General features: G+C 36.8%; 1 protein-coding gene across 2 annotated transcripts in view; it reads right to left on the reverse strand.

Annotated features, from left to right (window-relative positions):
* The window catches only part of LOC104606928 (DNAJ heat shock N-terminal domain-containing protein), a 50,551-nt gene extending 41,891 nt beyond the window's left edge, over window positions 1-8,660 (reverse strand). The window contains exons 1-2 of one of the 2 annotated variants that reach the window (XM_010272370.3): window positions 8,335-8,660; window positions 8,107-8,236 (exon numbers count right to left, since the gene is read on the reverse strand). In XM_010272370.3, coding sequence (XP_010270672.1) covers window positions 8,107-8,193 — 87 coding nt within the window. In that variant the 5' untranslated portion in view covers window positions 8,194-8,236; window positions 8,335-8,660. Of the gene's footprint in view, window positions 1-8,106; window positions 8,241-8,334 lie in introns of both variants that reach the window. The other variant, XM_010272371.3, reaches the window with a different exon arrangement.
* Window positions 8,661-20,437: the final 11,777 nt, after the last annotated feature.

Genomic DNA, 20,437 nt, shown 5'->3' on the forward strand with positions numbered 1-20,437 from the left:
CCCGGTGAGAAAACTCAAGTTTCCATCTCCCTCCTCCCTCCTCCCTCCCTCCTCCCGCAAAACAACCATGCCGAAGGTCCCACGCGCATTAACAGAGAAATCCGGCAACACAGTCCTATTCAATGGCACTAGCGTAGGTGTCCGGCACCAATGCCACCGCCAGCAATAGGGGAATCGACACAATAGTAAAAATCCCTCGCAATGGCCAAAATCCAAAGCAACTTACCCGTTCGGATAGAAGAAGTCGACACTGAGAGTCCCATATGCATCTTCTCCGGCAAGTCAACGCTGAAAGCAACTTCTTCTATTGGTGTCTCTGTTTCCAATAGTTGATTCTATTATCAAAGCAGCAGAAATGGAGCCTTGTTTATAAGTGCGAACAGGGCTGCCAACCGGGCTTCGAGTATTGGGGCAGTGAGCATCGTGTCAGAGGCCGGCAACGGGGATGCGCAGGTCACGCCGGTGCCGGCCATTGACAGTTTGAGGGAAGGCCAGACATCATTGTCGAGACTGAAGTTAGATGAGGTGGAAGAATTTTCGACCCCTGAGTTTAAGCATAGGCTGTCGATGCGTAGGTCGAGGAAACAGAGAGGTTGAAACGAGAAGAAGAAGAGAGGAGAAAGAGAGTGGGAGAGGTGGGAGATGAAGGGGGTAGCCATCGCCTCTGTTCGTCTCGAACGAAGGAGGAAGGTGAACAGTGCCATTTTGGTCCCCTTTTACATTTTCCCATCCCATCCCACCCAAATCTTCCCACAAACCAAACGGAGCCTAAGGTTCCTATTGAAGCCAAAGTTCCAATTTAGCCCCGAGGGAAGAGAGTGTTGACTTAGGAAATCAGACATAGGTCTTTCCTCGAAACTAGAAAGATCAAAAAGAGAAGGGAATCTCTTACCCAAAGGGATATTCCCGATCCACACATCCTCCCAAAATTTGATCTTTTGACCGGAAGCCAAGTCATACTTGATATGAGTTAGAAAGGTAGGAAGAAAATCATAAATGGCCTTCCAGGGAGAAGACAAGGTAGCTTTACGGCTACAGTCGACATCCCATCCATCGCTTGACATACCATGAATGCTTGCCACTACTTTGTGCCATAATTTCTCATTTTCATTAGGAAACCTCCATAGCCATTTGTTAAGTAGAGCCTGATTCTTCAACCTAATATTGTTGATTCCCAACCCCACTTCTTCCTTCAACTTCACCACCTCTCCCCAATTGACCAAATGATCCTTCTTTTTTCCCCTGGTTTCCAAAGAAAATCCCTCATCAATTTTTCAATTTCCTTCACAATCCCTTGTGGCTTCCTAAAGACTGACATGTAATACTCTAGAAGATTTGCAAGGGTAAACTTAACAAGAGTTAATCTCCAGCCAACAAAATATAATTCCTTTTCCACCTAGCTAGGCGCTTCTCAACCTTTTCCACCACTGGAGACCAAAATCTAACGGATCTAGGGTTATCACCAAGGGGTAAACCTAAATATTTCATAGGCCACTCACCCTTCTCACAAGTCACAACCTAGAGAATCCGTCATACTCCTCAACACTTCCTCTTCAATGTTAGTTCCAACAAGTAAGCTCTTTGACCAGTTAATCCTCAAATTAGACATCCTCTCAAAGAGCTTAACCACCGATATCAAGTTATCAATCCCCTCCCTACACTCTCCATCACAGAAGATCAAAATGTCATATGCAAACAGCAAATGAGATAATCATGACATTATCTCTCCCAACTGTCCAACCTCTAAAAAGATGCAATCCATTTGCTCTCGAAATCAATTTGTTTAACACTTCAGCAATCAAGGTAAATAAAAAAGGGGAGAGGGATCACCTTGCCTAAGCCCACGGAAGCCCTCAAAGAAATCATACACCATCCCATTGACAATGACTAAGTAATGACTAGTTTGTAATCAACCCTTAATCCATTTACACCACAACTCTCCAAAGCCAGACCTCCTCATAATGTCCAATAAGAAGTTCCAATCCACAAGACCATAAGCTTTTTCCAAATCCAATTTTATTGCCACTCCTTTCCTCTTTAACCTCTTTTGGGCCTCCACACACTCATTTGCAATTAGAATTTGATCAATAATTTGCCTATCCTGAACAAAAGCCCCTTGAGATTGTGAAACAAGTGGGGGGGATCACTTTCTTAATCCTCAAAGATAACACCTTTGCTATGACCTTGTAAATGCTAGTGACAAGGCTGATGGGTCTAAAATCCCCAGGCCGGTTAGCATTGTTCTTCTTTGGGATCAGTTCTAAGAAAGTAGAGTTCATACCCGAACCGATAACCCCTCTTCTATAGAATTCATTGAATACTTTGATAAGATCTCCTTTGATTATATCCCAACAATCTTGGTAGAAGACCATCGTGAAACCATTGGGCCCTAGAGCTTTTGATCTGTTCATAGCAAAGACAGCCTCCTTAATCTCATCCTCTTCAAACCTCCTTTCAAGAAATTGCACCTGATCTTACCCCAAAGTCTCCCACTCAAAACCTTCAACTAGCCATTTCTCATCCAAGGATCTTCTATAAATAGACCTGAAATGCTTCGAAAAAGCCTTAATGGTCTCACTTTGATCAGTACATTCATTTCCCCCCACCATTAAAGAAGTAATTAAACTCTTCTTTCTCCTTCCATTTGCAATGGCATGGAAAAATCCTGTATTCCCATTACCTTCTTTGATCCACCTCTCCCTCGATTTTTGCTTCCATCTCATTTCTTCTCTCAACAAGGTCTCCCCTAGCTCCCCCTTCAAAGACCATCTCAATTCTCTATCATCCTCTCCTAATGAGCCCTCAACTTCTTTGCTATCAATTTCCTCAATTCGAGAAATCAAATCAGTTTTCTTTTCCTCCAATCTTCCAAACTTCTCTCTACTCCACTCTTAAATCTCCTTTTTCAACAGTTGGAGTTTCTTTAGGAACTTTTGGCCTTCCCACATCATAGGCCAATGTAGGCTATTCCACCAAATCTTGACCTTCTCTTTGAAGTCTGGGTGAGTAAGCCACATGTTTTCAAATCTAAACGGAGTTGGGCCTCCATCAATGGACCTTTGAAACAAACAAATGGGCCAATGGTCAGAGGTGATTCTAGGCAGAGTTCTCCCAAATAAGTCTAGCCAATGCTCTTCCCAATCATGTGAGACTAAAAACTTGTCAGGCTTAGAGAGAATAGGATTTGCTTGAAGATTTAACCAAGTAAAACAGGATTGTCCCAGCTGAATATCTCTCAAATCAAAGGTCTCAACAAAAGAATTAAAGTTTCTCATGCTTGTTGTAGTCCTTTGTCTACCCATACTTGATTCGTCCACAAATCTAACAACATTGAAGTCTCCCCCTATACACCATGGCCCTTCCCAAAGACCCCTAATATCCTCAAGCTCCTCCCACATCAAATTCCTATATCTATAAGAATTTGGCCCATAGACATTTGTCAGAACCCATTCAAACCCATCCTTCAAATCCTTTAACTTGATAGACACTGAGAATTTGCCCACCAACTCTTCCAAACACTGAACTACCTCTTCTTTCCAAATTGTTATTATGCCCCCCGAAGCACCCCATGAGGGTGCAAAACTCCAACTAGCATTTCTCTCCCCCTAAATACTCCTTATCCATTTTCTGTCAACATCCTGAATTTTGGATTCTTGGATTAGAACAAAATCTGGTCTTCCTCAGTAACTCTTTAATCACACTTCTTTTTGTGGCACTTCCTAAACCCCTTACTTTCCAACTAATAATCTTCATGATCACTACAAAGAGATAACCCCAGTCACCAACAAAAGACACCTACAAACCCCCCTTCCTTCTGTCTCCTCTAGCACTTAACTCCTTGTCCCCTTCTACATCACCAATAAGTTTTTCCACTTCATTTAGCTTCCTTCTCCTCTTGCCTCCCTTTTCTTTAGTTGTTTGGCTTGGAGGTTTTCTTTCTTTGATTTTCTCCACCTTCAGCCCCATTTTATCAGCCAAATCCATCACCAGGTTCTTTGCATTCCGTATTTCTTCATTTGTTTTACTTTTTCCGGACTCAATCCTTTCTTCCCTTCCTTTGCTTGGTTCATTCCCCACTTTTCCACCTTTTGGACACTCCTGAGACTGGTTTCCTTTTGCTACCAATTTTTCCCCAACTATACCCCCCTCCTGAGACTGATTACAGATCACTTCTTGAACATCCTCCCTTCCTTCCCTATCTCCAATTGTTTCTCTTCTAAAACCTCCACCACCTAAATCCCTACTTGTTTCTCCGTCTGTAGGCATCTGTAGAACCAGCAAGACAAAGATTAGTACAAAAAACTAAATCACCAAAGTTATAGTGGTTACCAGAGGTTGGCTGAGTGCCTGACACTACAGAGGGACTGACAATTCTTTCAAAAACCTAAACCATTTGGTGGCTCTCCAAACCCCTAAAAACATCACTAACAATTTGAGAAGGCTTCAAAGGAGTGTTAGACTTCACCAGATCTGGGTTTGTACCCCAATCTAAAGTGTCCTTTGCAATTTCCTGGTTTTCCTGCGGACTCACCACCTAAACCCCATGACCTTGCCACTCACTGGAAACGGTGTCCTTGACTCCTTGGCCACCTTTGTTCTCATCTTGACAAGTTGAAGGAATCTTTGAGCTATTACCTGAGAGAAGCTGCACTTCACCAATTGGAATCGGTGTCCTTGACCGCTCCTTATGACTATCCTTCTTATTAACAACTTCCTCTCCTCCCCCAAAAAGAGAACCAATGTGATAGTCCATGTCACCTTCTAGGCAGACTTGGACTGTACCTTCAATGCCTTTGTAGCTTGAATCATCTTCGGAAGAGAAGTCGTCGTCTGATACATCACAATCCACCCAACGACCATTTTCAAAATTGTCCCTCCAATCGACCTTGGCCCTATCGTAACAAGGATTAGGCTTATCTCATTTCACCCAAATCAGTTGTGACGGAGAAGCCCCCGTTCGACTGTTAGAAGTTGATGGGGACGATGATAGACCACAAATCTTGTCCCCCATCGCCCTTTGCACATGACTTTTAAGTCGTCACGTGGCGAACACTTCACAGCTAGGTCAACTCAACGGTTCATTCCTGGTTCAGCCAACCCCACCTTATTTTGCCCATCTTTTTAAAACCTCCACGTAGGGTAGGTTAACTTTTGGTTCAACTGACCTTGTAAATTCAAAAACATTTGAGAAACCCAGATTTAATGGCCAATTAGAGCCACCCGAGCCAAAGTTCGGTGGTATAGCTTCTAAAGAGAGGCCGACATTGAATTTAAAGTTTTCCTCCTCATTTACACCACTTGTCAGCCATCTGGCCATGCCACCGTCTTCTTCCTCCTCTTTACTCTTCTCCCACGGCAGCGTTTCAGCTTCCAACGCCAACCAAACTCTCCGCCATCGACCATTGGAAAAGAACTCAACTATTCTAGGAATTCAATCAGAATTAGAGCATTTCACCTTGATTTTGGCTGCTTGTAGTGACGAGGTGTTTACTGCTACCAGTGATCCTCCGCATAAACTTGCCACTTGGAGGAAAGTCTCGAACTTACACAGATTGAACCGGAGACCAACCAGCTTGATTTGTAGCACCTCTTCCTCCAGCTTAAACTTGTAACAAGAAGGGTTCCACTTTCAGATGTTGACAGGGATGAAAGTGAATCTAGAAAAAAAAATGCCTTATGATTGGAGTTGGAAAGATAAGAAGATAAGTCCTGGAGCAGTTTGCAGCAGCTTTTGAGTTCCACTTAGGGGAACTAACTTTCTTCTCCCGATGAGGCTAAATCAGCCACTGTAAGCATTTGGAGACCTTATAGAAAGAGTGGAGAAGAGGCTGAAAAGATGGAAGGCAAAGCACCTCTCACTATCGAATCTACCTACTTATTACCTTTCATTGTCAAAGGTCCCAACAGCAGTAGCCAACAAGCTAGAGAAGATTCAGAGGGATTTCTTTGGGAAGGGGCTGCAGGATCAAAGAAGTTCCACTTGGTTAAGTGGGAAAGGATATGCAGGCCAAAGGGAAGGGGGCTGGGATTTAGAAGGATAAAAAATTTTAATAAAGCCCTCTCGGGAAAATGGCTTTGGAGGTTTGGCCGTTTGGGTTGGAAAGGGAGGGAGGATCTCTATAGAGGAGAGTGGTAGTGGGGAAGTATGGGGTGGTGAGGTTTGGATGGGAATCAAGAGAAGTGTCAGGTTATGGGCTGAGTGTTTGGAAAGGTATCATGAGGTTTAATGAGGACTTCAGGGGCTTGGTTAGGTTCAATGTGGGAGATGGAGCTAGAGGGAGAATTTGAGAAGATGAGTGGAGTGGAGTTAGAAAATTGTGTGATCTCTGCCCAAAACTGTACAGGTTTTCTGAACAACAAATAAAGACTAAGTAGTATGAGCTGAGAGGTCAGCAGGTAGTGTGGTGTCCTAAATTCAAAAGGCCTTTGCTGGACCAAGAAATGGAGAAATGTATTACGTTGTTGGATAGGTTAGAACTTAGAACAGTCAAGAATTTCAGCACCTTTCAGTGATGGACTCTGGTGGAAGGAGTGCAGGGATGGAAAGTTCTCGGTGAAATCATTTTACTTGGCCATGATCAGAGACAATATGACCACAGACTAAGTAGAAGGTGTATGGGGGAATCCAGTCCCTCCAAAGGTGGAAGAATTTGCATGTCTGGTAGCATTAGATAGTATCTTAACTATAGACCATCGGAAAAGTAGAGGTATGAGCTTGGCAAACTATTGCTACTTATGTAATTCAGATGAGGAGACTGTTTGTCACTTGTTCTTCTACTGCAAGGCAGGATACTTGATATGGAAATTTTACTCATTCTTATTTATCCAAAAAAAAAATATACTCATTCTTATTTGGTGTGAGAGCCTTTCAGACATCTTCATCAGTGAAATATTCCCCTCTTGGCCAAGACTCAAAGGGAACAAAAAAGCAATAATTATTTGGAGCTGCATCCCCTTTGCAGTGTGCTGCGCAATTTGGATAAAAGGAACAGAAGGTTGTTTGAAGGCAAGTCAAAGAACACTTTAGTGATAGTTGCTTCAGTTGGAAAGCTTGTAGCAGACTGGGCCTTGATTCTTTCAGAATTTGAGCAAGTTAATAGAACAGATTTAGTGGAAAATTTCTGGGATGTCCTTGAGCTTCAAGCTTGTAATGTTGATCTTTTTGTTTTTGATTAGTAGTTTGGTGTGCCATCTTGACAACCTTTCCTCTTCAAAAAACAGAATAATACAATTAAACCTCACCATACCTATCAAAAATAAATATATAAATAAAATAAAATAAAAACAAATAAGTTTTCCATCGAAAATATGCGTGTTCAAGGTGTAGTTCCTAGAAAAAAGACACCTAGTGTGGATACTTAAACAATGAGTCCAGGTTACCTGAATAAATCTCCCAGAAACTACCAACATGGAACACCCCTATCATGCATGTTACTTAGGTGCTCAACAAGAAGCCAGCATTTTATTTTATAATAGAGCATCGTTTTGAATGAAGTTTGAATTGTGAGTTAAAAGTCTGGTACGGAAATTGAATTGGTAAAAATGCACAACCGTGCCAATTTTAAGTTAAATACGGTGCTTCTTTTTTTTTCCTGAAGAGACTTCTTTTGGTTTTTTCGTTCTTTCGTTCTTTCTTTTTTATTTTATTTTATTTTTTTTTAGTTGGGGGAAGGTTTGCTGCCCCACTGGATGGAGGAGCTCTCAGTTGCTCAGAGAAGAAATTAGAAATCCTTAACGAATCAGGAGTCTACCTAACCACCAAAATAGTCCAAAAAGAGAAAAACCTTTTTTTAACGGATGGGCAAAACCCACCTTCCCCGAAAACACACCCTTCACTGAATTTCCTTCCAATACCTAATAATTCATGTACTCCACTTTGACCTAATGGCTTTTCGACGCATTCATCTTCTCAACCCTCTTGAATCGAACTTAGATCATGTTCTTGTTTTGGAAATCAACCCAAAGCGCTATTTCATAGCTTTGGAAAACTTCTACCAATCTAAGGAGATTAATTTGATTTATAGGCATTTATCATTCGTTCTTAATAACTTTTATATTTGAATGAGAAAACATTGAGACTTAATTAATGGGTCAATGAATGGTCACCTTGATGTAATAAGCTTTCTTGATCTCAGCCTCTGTAGCTGTCGGGCTGATCCCCAATATATCATAGTACTCCGTTTCCTTCACCATTTCAAGGCTTCTGTCTGTTCCGATCCGGGGGCGGCTTCTGAGACTGCCTACGATAAAACGAAGATCTTTTTGTCCTTTTCACTTATCAGAATTATGCTAACAAGGCAAATAAAATAAAGAAGGAAGAGTTTCAATGGGTACGCTGGAGGACGAGCTGCAGAGATGCCGGCCTAAAAGCCAAAAGAGATCGATGAAATGGAATGGAGCGGAGATGTAAATCGGAGGACACGACAAATAGAAAATAATGAACAGGGAGAGAGAAAGGGTTTCCATCGAAAGGCCGCGTTGGATATATGGTACGCGCTTGCTTCGTATTCCCACGCGTGACGCGTGTTAATAGCCTGGTGAGTGGTGAATCACACTTTTTTTTTGTTTTTTGCCTGGTGAATCACACTCATAGGACTACAAACGGATGAATGTGAAACATAGAATCAAAGAAAATTGCTGAAACTAGTTGGAATTCGTGCAACGGATTTGTTATACCAAATCTGTATCTATACCACTTCACTAATATTTCTCAAATTTTTTGAGAATAAAATTTGTATTTTTATATTTACATTTGTTAATAAAAAATATGGTAAAAGGGTTATCAATTATTAATATTAAATGAATTGAAAAGATATAATTATAAGATATTCGACTTTATTGAATTATATATTTAAGGCATCTTTATTTTTTTCATCATTAAATTCTATTAATTAAATCCATACCTAATAAATTAATAATTTCAATAACATAAAAGCATACTTTTAAAATCTACCTCAAAAAAAAAAATAGTGTTTTCATCTAGGCAGTGGTAAGAAATTAAACCATTTTGGGTCAAATGGGTCAAACCATGTTGTCACTATTAAATAATAAAATTCAAAAATAGATAAAATATAAAAAATATAGAAATTAAAAAAAATAAGAACATTTTTAACATCATATATTCGACATATTAAACAATAATAAGTATGATAAATAAGAAATGTTTTTATTAATGATGAAAATAGAATGTAAAATTTAAAACTGATTAGAAATAAAATTGTTTTCCTATTCTCTCTCACTAAATCTCATGCTAAGGTATATTCTCTCATTAAATCCACAAAATTAATTTTAATGTTATAAAAATAAATATTTTAAAAAATATTTTGAAAATAAAACTATTTTCTCCCCTCCCAGTGGCGAGTAAGCAATTCAACTATTTTGGGTCAAATGGGTTAATAAATAATGTCATATTTAATAATAATAAATTAAAATATATAATACAAAAAATAAAAAGAATTAGACATATCTCTAATATTGCATATTCATTATATTAAATAAAAATACATATGAAATGTAAAGTAATTCTATTAATGATGAAAATAGAATGCCAAAGTTAAAATCAACCTATAAATGTAATGATGTCATAGTCAAATAATAAAATTTTTAAAAATAGAAAATAATAAATAATAACAAAAAATAGAAAAAAAAATTGGGTACATATCTAATGTTACATATTCATAAAAATAAATATTGGGTAAACCTCTAATATTATACATTCCTTGTCAATGATGGAAATATAATATGAAATTTAGTGTCAACCTAGAAATCAAATTGTTTTCCTTTTTGGGTTGTGGGTTAGTGGTTTGGGTCAAATAATAAATCTTTAAAAAATAAAAAAGTGCAAGTATCAAAAAAATATACAAAAGTATATATTAATTATGTCAAACAAAAAATAAGTATAATTTATTTATATAATGTAGATGATATATAATTTAAAACAAATCCAAAAGTAAAGCCATTTTCTTATCTAGATGGTGAGTCAATGATCCAACTTTTCAAAGAAACTCATGATGTCATAATTGAATAATAAATATTTTAAAAAGATAAAATACAAAATTCTATCGCATTTAGGAACATCTATAATGTTATACATTCATCATAATAAATAAAAATAATTGTTAAAATAAATTTTATTTTTATTTATGGCAAAACTTAATGGAATACAAAATTTAATAATAATAATAATAATTGTTATTATAATTTAAAATTTCCACGTGCAATACACGTGCACATTTATTACAAGCATTTGAGTTTATTTTTAATCACATTGTTACTTTTGTTAATTTTCAATTTTTATCTTAATTATAATATATCTAAAATTCAAATAATTAATGTAAAAAAAAATCTCACATGCAACACACGTGCTTAATTACTAGTTTAAGTAAAAGACATTAGTTTAGTTTTAAAAGTAAATTGCTGAAACTTCCCAAAGTATTTGGTTATTGCTGAAACCTCTGCTTAACTTTGGTAATTGCAATTACCTTTGTGAATTTTCTAACAAGTAAACCCTCTTTGTAATAAGAGGCATGAAAATATTAAAAATACCCACTTAGTTACTTTTGACCAAAATGTTTTATTCATATCAATCACTACTCCAACCCTCTCTTATTCAAAAATTGATTTACTTCTTAAATATCACTTCATATTAATTACTCAAATGTAAAACTACAATTTTAATTAAACTCTCTTTGTTTTGTTGTCTGTAAAGTTTGCATTGTTTTTTCTATAAAAATCAGCCTCATTAGTAATTACATGGGTATTTTGGGCATTTCAGTGCAGGATTTTAACAAATGGGGTCTACTTGCAATTATGTCAAAATGTTGGGGTAGATGATTGTAATTACCAAACTTTAGGGGAGGTTTTAGCAATTTACCCTGATATTAAAATTAATTTCAATTTTATTTTAATTTTTATCGATTGCATTATTTTTTATTAATGTAGTTATTTTTAAAGGAGGTTCAAATCTTAATTAAATAGAACTTAAATAATAATAAGTTAAATTACTCCTACTATTTAGCTAATCTCAATTATAAAATATTATAATGGGCAAATTTCTTAAACTACTCCTACTATTTAGCTAATCGGCAAACTATATCCTTACTATTTAACTATTGTCTTAAACCATCATATTGTTTCTAACAATTGTCAATGTCATTGTCATTAAATCATAATGGAACAGATGAAATGTCCCTTTTGCCCTTGGTCTCTTCATCATTTAACCTATTTTGAAAAACAATCTTCATTCTCCGATCCTTTCTCATTCTCTCACTCTATTTATCTCTCTATCATCCTCTCTCGAGCACCCATCTCTTTCTCCCTCATCTATTATCATCTCTGCTCACCACTGTCGCTGCAACTTTCAACAATGGCGGTTTTCTTTTTCCTCTCTCATTCTCTCCCTCTCCCTCTCTCTTTCTCGTTTCTTCTCCCATCAGCCCAACTAGAATCGTGTGCTCGTCCAAAGCCCTTCTCTTTTCCCTCTTTCTCCCCTTCCTCTTCTCTACCGTAGCAAGGTGCCAAAGACTAGGTTGAAACCCATTGTACTTCAACACATGCTTTTCAATCCCCCCTCTCCTTTTCAATTAAAAAAGAAGAAAACTTGTACACTAAAATACCAATTCAAACCTCTTTGACCAGGACTCCATGTCTTTGTTTCAATATTCGACTGTATCTTGTGTTTTGTGATGGAACACATGACATAGTAATGATGGCAATTGTTAGAGTTGTCGATAAACTATAACATTGACTAATATCTTATAGTCTACTAGAGAACAACGGATTAAGACTTGAGTCCTATTCTCCTGAACAATGCACATATGGTCCTGGGTGGTGTAAATTTAGCAGACCTTTCCATGTCTTCTTCTCTATAAATAATTGATTTGGGGGTCGAAGCCACAGTTATTGAAATTTTCTCTTTTCTTTCTCGGTCATATGCATTCTCGGCTCTACCGCACAAAAGTATCCAGGTAGTGTCTCCAAAGAACTCAAACCATTGAATTTGATTTGATGCTTCTTCCACCCTCTCCATAGTTGTAATTACACAATAGCTGAAGTGGTCCCCGGAGACAATGACGATGGCGATGGCAATGCAAACATGTGCCACAGGAGGTGGAAGCTACTTCCTGGTTACTTTCGAACCCTAACCCTACTAAGCTCATGGAAACACTAGATTTGAAAACTGGTGTAACAATCTTGCTCACAGGCAGTGATTCTTACCTAGCTTACAGAAGATGGGTAAAAGGGTAATATTGGGTTTTAGAAAAATTTTATATGTCACATGGTATCACGAGTGTATTGATTTTGACAAAACATTAGTAGATGCTAACGACAGGGGTAGAGCTAGTCAATTGTCATAAACAATAGGGGTGGTTTAAGACAATAGTTAAGCAGTTTAAGGGCATAGTTTGTCAATTAGCTAAACAATAGGGGTAGTTTAAGAAATTTGTCCTATTATAATTTTAGCTATTTTAAACTGAATTAATTTTAAAAATAGTTGTTAATTAAATTAAATTTCATTTTAAATTTGTAATTAATTAATTAATAGTTAATAGTTAATTTTATTTAAAAATAAAAAGGTTTTTAATTAATTATTGTGATTTTTATATTTTAAATAATTTAATTTTAAAATAAATAACCACGTGCAAGAAATGAGAGGAGGGGGAGTTTTTTTTTTGGAAAGGAGAAGATTGAAGATTTATGTAAGCATTAAGATGAGAGATGAAATGACTCTTAACCTCCTTCTTTCTTCTATATACTATAGACTAACACTAACACGTGTTAGACAGTGTATGCCCTTAGCTCCAGTCAGATTGATGTACTTATGACATTTATTGTAAATGAATAAAGTACATATTTGATTCATGTTATTGTAGTGTGTTTTTTGTGTAATACCTTTAAATTGGACACATAATGAGACTCGTGTTAGTTTAGAATGTTCACAGCCGTTGGATAAGTCTGGGGAGATTTATCCTGCTACGGCTGACACTGGTGTGCCACCAAGTGTTGGGGTGGCCTATCTCAGCTGCCAAGGTGAGACCCAAGGTACATGTAGTGTAGATTTACTTGAAACCCTGAACCGGACCAGATTTCTTGCATTGCCCTGGACCTTGGTGATCAGTGGGCAAAATTGGAAAGTTACACCTGACCCCTAGACTTGATTATGATACTGCACTAGGTGTCGGATTGGGCTGTCTTTGATATGCCAATCAGTGAGATCCTTAGAGGGGGTCAGAACCTGGGTATGTTGGGACAGTCCGAGAATTCATCTGAGTGGGTGATCATAGTGACAGGATCAACCCCTTTGTCGGACAAAAGTAATGATTGGGGATGCACTCTCTCTGATGGAAACCAAGACTGCCGGCAACCGATTTCAATCGTTGAAATTTGTTTTGCAAAATATATTTTATATACGGATATAAATATATATATATATATATATATATATATATATATATATATATATTATGGTTTCAAAATGTTTGCAAAAGGTTTTAATTCCTGGGATCCATGTGAGCAGAGAGTGCAACACTGCTCCTTACAGCCGAGGGAGAGGTCCTCTCTTGTCGGGCAGTGTATGATCATTATGGACTGAGAGGTTAAGTGTAAGACCATTGAGGGTAATACCTGATGGACTAATCTTGCATCTACTCACAATCCCTGGGTTTTTTATAAGGTGGCTTGGCCCAGGGACCACTTAGTGTAAGTGCTGGGCCCATTAGGAGTCCATGTGATGGGCTTCAGGGGGTTCACTGTCTTTTCAGTGAATTCGGCCAGGCCGAACTCATGTGGCTGATGTGTAGATCAATGTTTGGGTTCCATGCCATACAAAGAAGCCCAACTGGGCAGCAGGTTGGAAGCAATTTGAGCCCTTAGACTTATTGGGCCTAAAGCCCATTTCGAACTGGCCTAGTTTGACTAGTTAAATAAGGGGGCGGATCTGGGATTAAATCAGTAGATAGGATAGGGTCTTACCCTATCCACTCAGAGAGTCCAGATCAGAATTCAGATATGGAAACCTCCTAATGAGATTAGGAGAGAGCTGATCTAATCTATAGATAAGATAAGGGCTTATCCTTATCTCTTAAAGAGAACTCCTTATCCAAATACAGATTTGGATTAGGATACTCCTAATGAGATTATGAGCTCTCTTTAAGGCTATAAAAGGAGGAGGGGTGAACCATTCAGTTCATCCTCAGCATCCCAAGCTTCTCAGAGATCAGATCTCAGAGCACCCAGAGAGAAGACAACAACAGTGTGACTGCGCCATCTTCTCCTTGTGTTTCCTCCAGTTGCCGCCATACTGCCAGTTCGATCTCCTTCCTTTGTAGGAGCGATCAAGAGGTGTCTTGATATCAGTCTTTGGAGAAAGGCTGATCAGAAATTGTGTTCATTGCCTCCTTCGAATTCTTGCTGAAGAATTCGGTTCGTTGGACGGACCCTGCTGATTCTGCTCCACCATTCACTGTGTCATCTTCAGTGGGAGCAGTCTTTGGAGTCTTTCTTTGGGCATAAACACCTTCGTTAGGAGATATTGTATCTTCGTATCAGGTATATCCCTCTCCTACAGTTTTGGTTCAGATTTGGTTCGGTTCTTGGTTCAAGATTGATTATTGAAAAAGTAGTTTTTCTAAAGCAGGGAATGTGATTCCCAAATGGGAGAGAGAAAATTTTTGAAATTTCGCCCTACCTTCCCGCAGGGTTCGGCCATCCATATGATGGATCTTTCATCCCTTCAACACGTGCACTACACAAGCTACTTCTTAAAAATGTATTTTTAAGGGAAAAAATATTCACTAGAGTTTTTACTATAGACAAGTCATAGTTTGACTTGTCTGCCCCTAATGAGGTAATAGTAAAAAAATGAAGCAATGAGTCACAGTTTGACTTGTCTGACCCAAATGATCAAATCGATGACTCATGACCTGAAGGCAAAAACAATTCAACCTTCGACATAGTTTTTGAAACATTGATATATAGTAGAAAATGCAAGACCCGTGTCAACAACACACATATGGAAGAGGAAAATAGACATTTATGGCCAAATGCGGCCTAGGCAAGCCCTATGGAACATGTAGGGTCTTTAGTTCGCAAATAGGATCAAAATTAGAATAGGAATCGAAATCACCTATTCTTGACGCATGTTTGGTTTGGTCAATAATCAAAATTGGATTCCAATTGTTATTGTTTGGTTTATTTGAGTTGGAATTGGAGTTAACTGATTTTTTATTTTGTAATAATTTATTTATTATTTTATTATTACTTTATTAATATTTTGTGAATATATAATTATTGTTTTATTAGTACTTATTACTAATTTATGAATATATCATTAATATATTATTACTTTAGTAATGCTTCTATTATTATAATTTATTCATATTTTCTTATTAGTTTATTAATATTCTATTATTTGAAAAATTAATTTATTATTAGTTAATAATTAATGTGCTAGTATTTTATTATTACTTTAATTATATTATATTAATATCTTATTTTTACTTAATTATTATTGTGATTATTGTTTAATAAATAATATCTTTGTTTTTTATTGTTAATTTATTAATATTTTATTATAATACCTACTATATTATTAATATTTTACTAACATTTTATTATTATTTTAATTATTAATATATTATTATTTTATTTTGGTTATCATATTATTACTTTCATAATATTTTATAACTTAATGTGTTTTATTATTATTTCATGAATTGTTTATTAATATTGCATTGTTATTATTTTATTTATATTGTATTAATATTTTATTTGTACTTTATTATTATTATATTTAATACTTAATATCTTTGTTGGTTATTATTAATTTATTAATATTTTGTTGCAATACTATTGTTTTAGTACTAGTTTACTAATACTTTTGTTAATATTTTTTAATATTTTAATATTTTATTAATATTGGGGTTTGGAGGGTTTTATTATGAGTTCTTTACTTCTTGAGAGGCTTTGGAATGGGAATCCATGGCCACTTCCCCATATGGGGAACGAAATGGACCCCTAAATCAACAAACAATGTTGTGCATCCTTTATGCATTGTAGAGTAAAGGTAAAAGAAAAACACAATATATGATTTGTGTGGTTTTCCTACTAAAATTTCACCTTTTTTTTTTCAATTTCCTTTAACAACAAGACCATTGTGTATAAGTTAGTAAGGCTAAGTTTAGGAGTGCTTAAAAATAAGTGCTTATTTGAATAAGCACTTATTTTCGACCTAGATGGCAGGAGCACACCAATAAGCACTTATTTGCGTTTGGGAAATAAGCAAAAAATAAGTCCTTATTCTGGGCTTATTTTTTTAAGTGCTTATTTCTTTTCTAGTTTATATTGTCCCGATACATCATTTTAAAAACACTTATACTACCCCAATTTAAAATAAGTACTTTTTCACCAAACGTATAAATTTTGATGATACTAGAAAGAAATGATACCAAAAGATATTTGGAATTTTGATGAAAACCACTTGATTGGTCACCTCTTTTATGATATTGGGTGATTGGTCCAAAGGTATTTAAACACCAAAGACACCACCCAAGGATATATCTTGAAAGGTTACCCAAAATGACAAAAAAGATCATCCCCATAAAGAGTGTTGCACACATACCCCATAGCATATTACAATAGTGCATTGAGAACATCTCCCGTACTTATCGTGGAGAGTTCCCAATGCACATTTGGGATGTGCTCTGGGACATGTGTGGGGCATGCTCTATGGGGAGCCAATGAGAATGCAAATCAAACATTTGAACACAAAATTATGGCCTATGAAAACTTACATATACATTTATGTGCAAATTGTAACCCAATGACTAAGTCAAATGGGGCAACAATTCAATTACTCAAGTCAGATGGTGTTTGACCATGTCAACGATTTTTTAGGAATTTTTAGGTTTTATGAACCAGACTTGGAATTATGACCAGGTGATGTTTTGAATGGTATGACCATTTGGATCAACAATGAGTTAAAAATACTATCATATATCTGCTAATGGGTTTTATATGTATGCCTATAATTATTTTGTTGATAAAAATAGAATAATAATGAAATGTATAACCAAATGAGTTCAAAATTTATTCTCATTATTGTCACAAAAAGAACTCATTTTTTTTAGAAAAATACATTTAGTTCATAGCAACATTTTCTCATTCTACCCAATTTTGTCCATTTTAGAATTTTATTATTAAAAAGAATGAACAATAGTAAGTCGAACCAAATAAAACCTTACTAGACCAAAAAAAAAGAAATTAGATCAAAATAAACTCTCAAATATTGCTACTTTGAACCTTGGCTCAAACAATATTAGGACATTTTAAAAATTTCCAGTTTTTTTTTTTTTAATTAGAACATTCCAATTCACTAGTATTAAATCTCTTGGTCTTCTACGACCATATATCAATGTAAAACTACAAGTCAAGTTATTTTAGTTGAAGAATTTCAACTAGGGGTGTAACTTGGGTGGGCCCAACCTGAGCCGAAACCAACCCAACCCAAAATTTTACATGGGCTAAGGTTGGATTTTTAGTTTTCAGGATGGGCTTGAGCTTAGCCCTTAGGTAGCTTGAACCTGGTCCAACTATACACATTCGTACATACATATGCATATATTTAATTTTTTGCATATATATTTACATATATACATACATATATGTATGCATATTTTCATAAATGCATACACACATGTATAATTTTTAGAGCGGGTTCATTAACCAACCCGAACCCGGCTTGGCCCGAACCAAACCCAAATACATCAAATTACAATACAGGTTGAACTTAGGTTGAAAAGAACAGGCTTGACCTTAGGCTTGGTCCAAGCTCGGGCCTTAAGCCCAAATTTTAGGACTAGTCCTAAATTGGCCATAAACTTGGCCCAACCCACCCCATTTGCACAGTTGCACCCCTAATTCTCAATCCAGCCCAATTTTACTATATATCACACCCACTAATTTTTCCTTTAATCATCAACATCAGTTGTCAAAAGCGCGGGGATGGGTGTCAGCGAGAGGGAGGTTGATAAGGCCCTTGAGCATGAAATTCAACAAGCAATTTCCAAAGAAGGAATCCTGAAGAACAACTTTCAAAAAGAAGGGGAACGAAGTACCCTAGAAGAAGAAAGTCAAGGTTGGCAAGTCTGAAGTGTGTCGAATGCAGGGTGTTTAGGTGAGAAGGAGGAAGGGGAGGGAAGGCAGCTTATTTTGACAAGGCCCCAAGCCCCTAAACTTGACGGGGAAAGTGGAAGAGGCGTTGATAACTCTTCTCACTTTGAAGAAAACATGCCCAACGAGAACCAACATAACACCATGGCCAGCCCAATGAAAATTGATAGGCCTATGGAAATTAAGCGTATTAAGGGGGAGCCCAAGCCCAACCCAAACAATGAGAAATCCCACATGAACCACAAGACTACGGGAATGGTGCACCGATCTCTCACATTCAGCCCAATATTCGAATTGAAGGAAAATGGGAAGAGGATAAAAACTTCCTTCTCCATTTTCTCAATCTGGTCAGGTATGACGTTAATTCTGTAAACAATGTTCTTTTTTGGGAAGACATTTGGGTAGGAAATCAACCTCTTAAAGATTTTTTTCCCTCTCTTTACTCTCTTTTCCTTTATAAGAAAGAGTCTGTTTATAGTTTTATTTCCTCCCCAACTTCTTCTGTGGCCCTAATCTAGGATTTTGATTTCCATAGAGGGTTAAGTGATGATGAAAGTACTTGTGTTTCAGTACTGTTGTCTTTACATGAGTCTATTTGTTTAAATCCCCTCAATCCTGACACAAGAATTTGGAACTCCTAACTTGAAAGGCTTTTTCACTTGCTCCTCTTTTTTCAAGTCCCTTTTCTCCACTTCTGCATCCTAGAACTTCCCAGTTAAAGAATTATGGACTAGACCCATCCCCCCAAAGATTGATGTTTTTTTTTGGAAGTTTGTTATGGCAAGATTAATACCTTTGAAAACCTACAAAAGAGATCAAAATGGTGCTTATCCCTTAATTGGTGTGTTCTTTATAAATCTCAAAATGAGGATTGCCACCACGTACTGATCTCTTGCTTCTTTTCTACAACTTTACGGAATTGGAGTTTTATGTTGTTTGAGTGTATGTGGAACCTACCATTTGATACTAGCTTGTTGTTTAGCCCATCCATCTTTTAACGGCACACAAAGAGAGGGAGAATTATGTGGAAGTGCTTAAGAGCATCTTTGTTGTGGACAGTTTGGAATGAAAGGAACACCATAATTTTTTGTAAAAAAAAAAGGAGCATTTTGGAAGTTAAAGAATGTATTATGACAAGGGCAATTCAATGGCTGAAAAACTCTAAATCTCTTTGATGCATACTCCTTTGATGACCTATGGAGAAGCTGGTTAGCAGTGGCTAATACTTCTACCAGGAAGGACATACATGTGGTTGAATGGATGCCACCAGGGGAGGAGTTTATTAAGCTAAACTTTGATGGAAGTAGCCGAGGTAATTCAGGACGTTCAGGCATAGGAGGAGTGTTGGGGAACAAAGACACTAGCATTATATCTTTGTACTCAGGTCCTGCGGGTATGGGAGACTCTTTAAGGGTCGAATTACTTGCTATTGTACAAGGAATCCAGCTCGCAAATCAGCTAGGCATAGAGCATCTAATTATTGAAGGGAACTCCCAAGTGATGGTGGGTTGGTTGAAAGATTCAGACTCTGTAATCTAGGGTTTTAGAGATCTTCTCAAAAAGGTTAAATGGCTAACAAGGAATATGACAATCAGAGTTCAATGGGTAGGCAGATCAGCAAACTCAATTGTTGATTCACTTGCAAAATAGGGGGTTCTTTGGGCTACCTTATTTTGGGCTTCTGTGTAATTTCTTTTGTACTTATAATTCTGTAACTAGTCTTAAAGGAAAGGTCGCACCTCGTGCATTTTCATGGGTTGCATGTAACTCTTATTTGTTGGTTTAATAAAATCTTCCTCATTTATCAAAAGAAAAAAAAATTCCTTGCATGGATTGAAAAAGATTGCTAGAATGAACGTTCAAAGCTCTCCCAATCAGGTACGATATAGATTGTGGTTTGTTTCAAAAATCTCTTGGTTTGACCCCAGAACTAGGAAAAAACTTGATACTTCTAGGGTTTTTATGAGCGGGTCCTAAATATCTAAGCAGGTCAATAAGAATCAAGAGGTCCAGAGGGGAAAATAAAGAGGAAGAGAAAATGGGATCACCCCTTATGGATCTCACCATAATTCAATCAGAAGTTTTAAATAAACAGCACTGACTGCTTGTCCCTTGTCAACCCCAGGGTGATAAATGTTAATTTTGTCTTGGAATTGTCAAGGACTAGGGGGTCTAGGAAGTTCGTCACCCTTGGTTCCTTTGGAGAACAAAAAAAAAACCCAAATTTCCTTCGTAATGGAACAAAAAAACTCTTTCAATAAAATAAAAT

The sequence above is a fragment of the Nelumbo nucifera genome, chromosome 6, assembly GCF_055504915.1.
Source record: "Nelumbo nucifera cultivar China Antique chromosome 6, China Antique-T2T, whole genome shotgun sequence".
Lineage (NCBI taxonomy): Eukaryota > Viridiplantae > Streptophyta > Magnoliopsida > Proteales > Nelumbonaceae > Nelumbo > Nelumbo nucifera.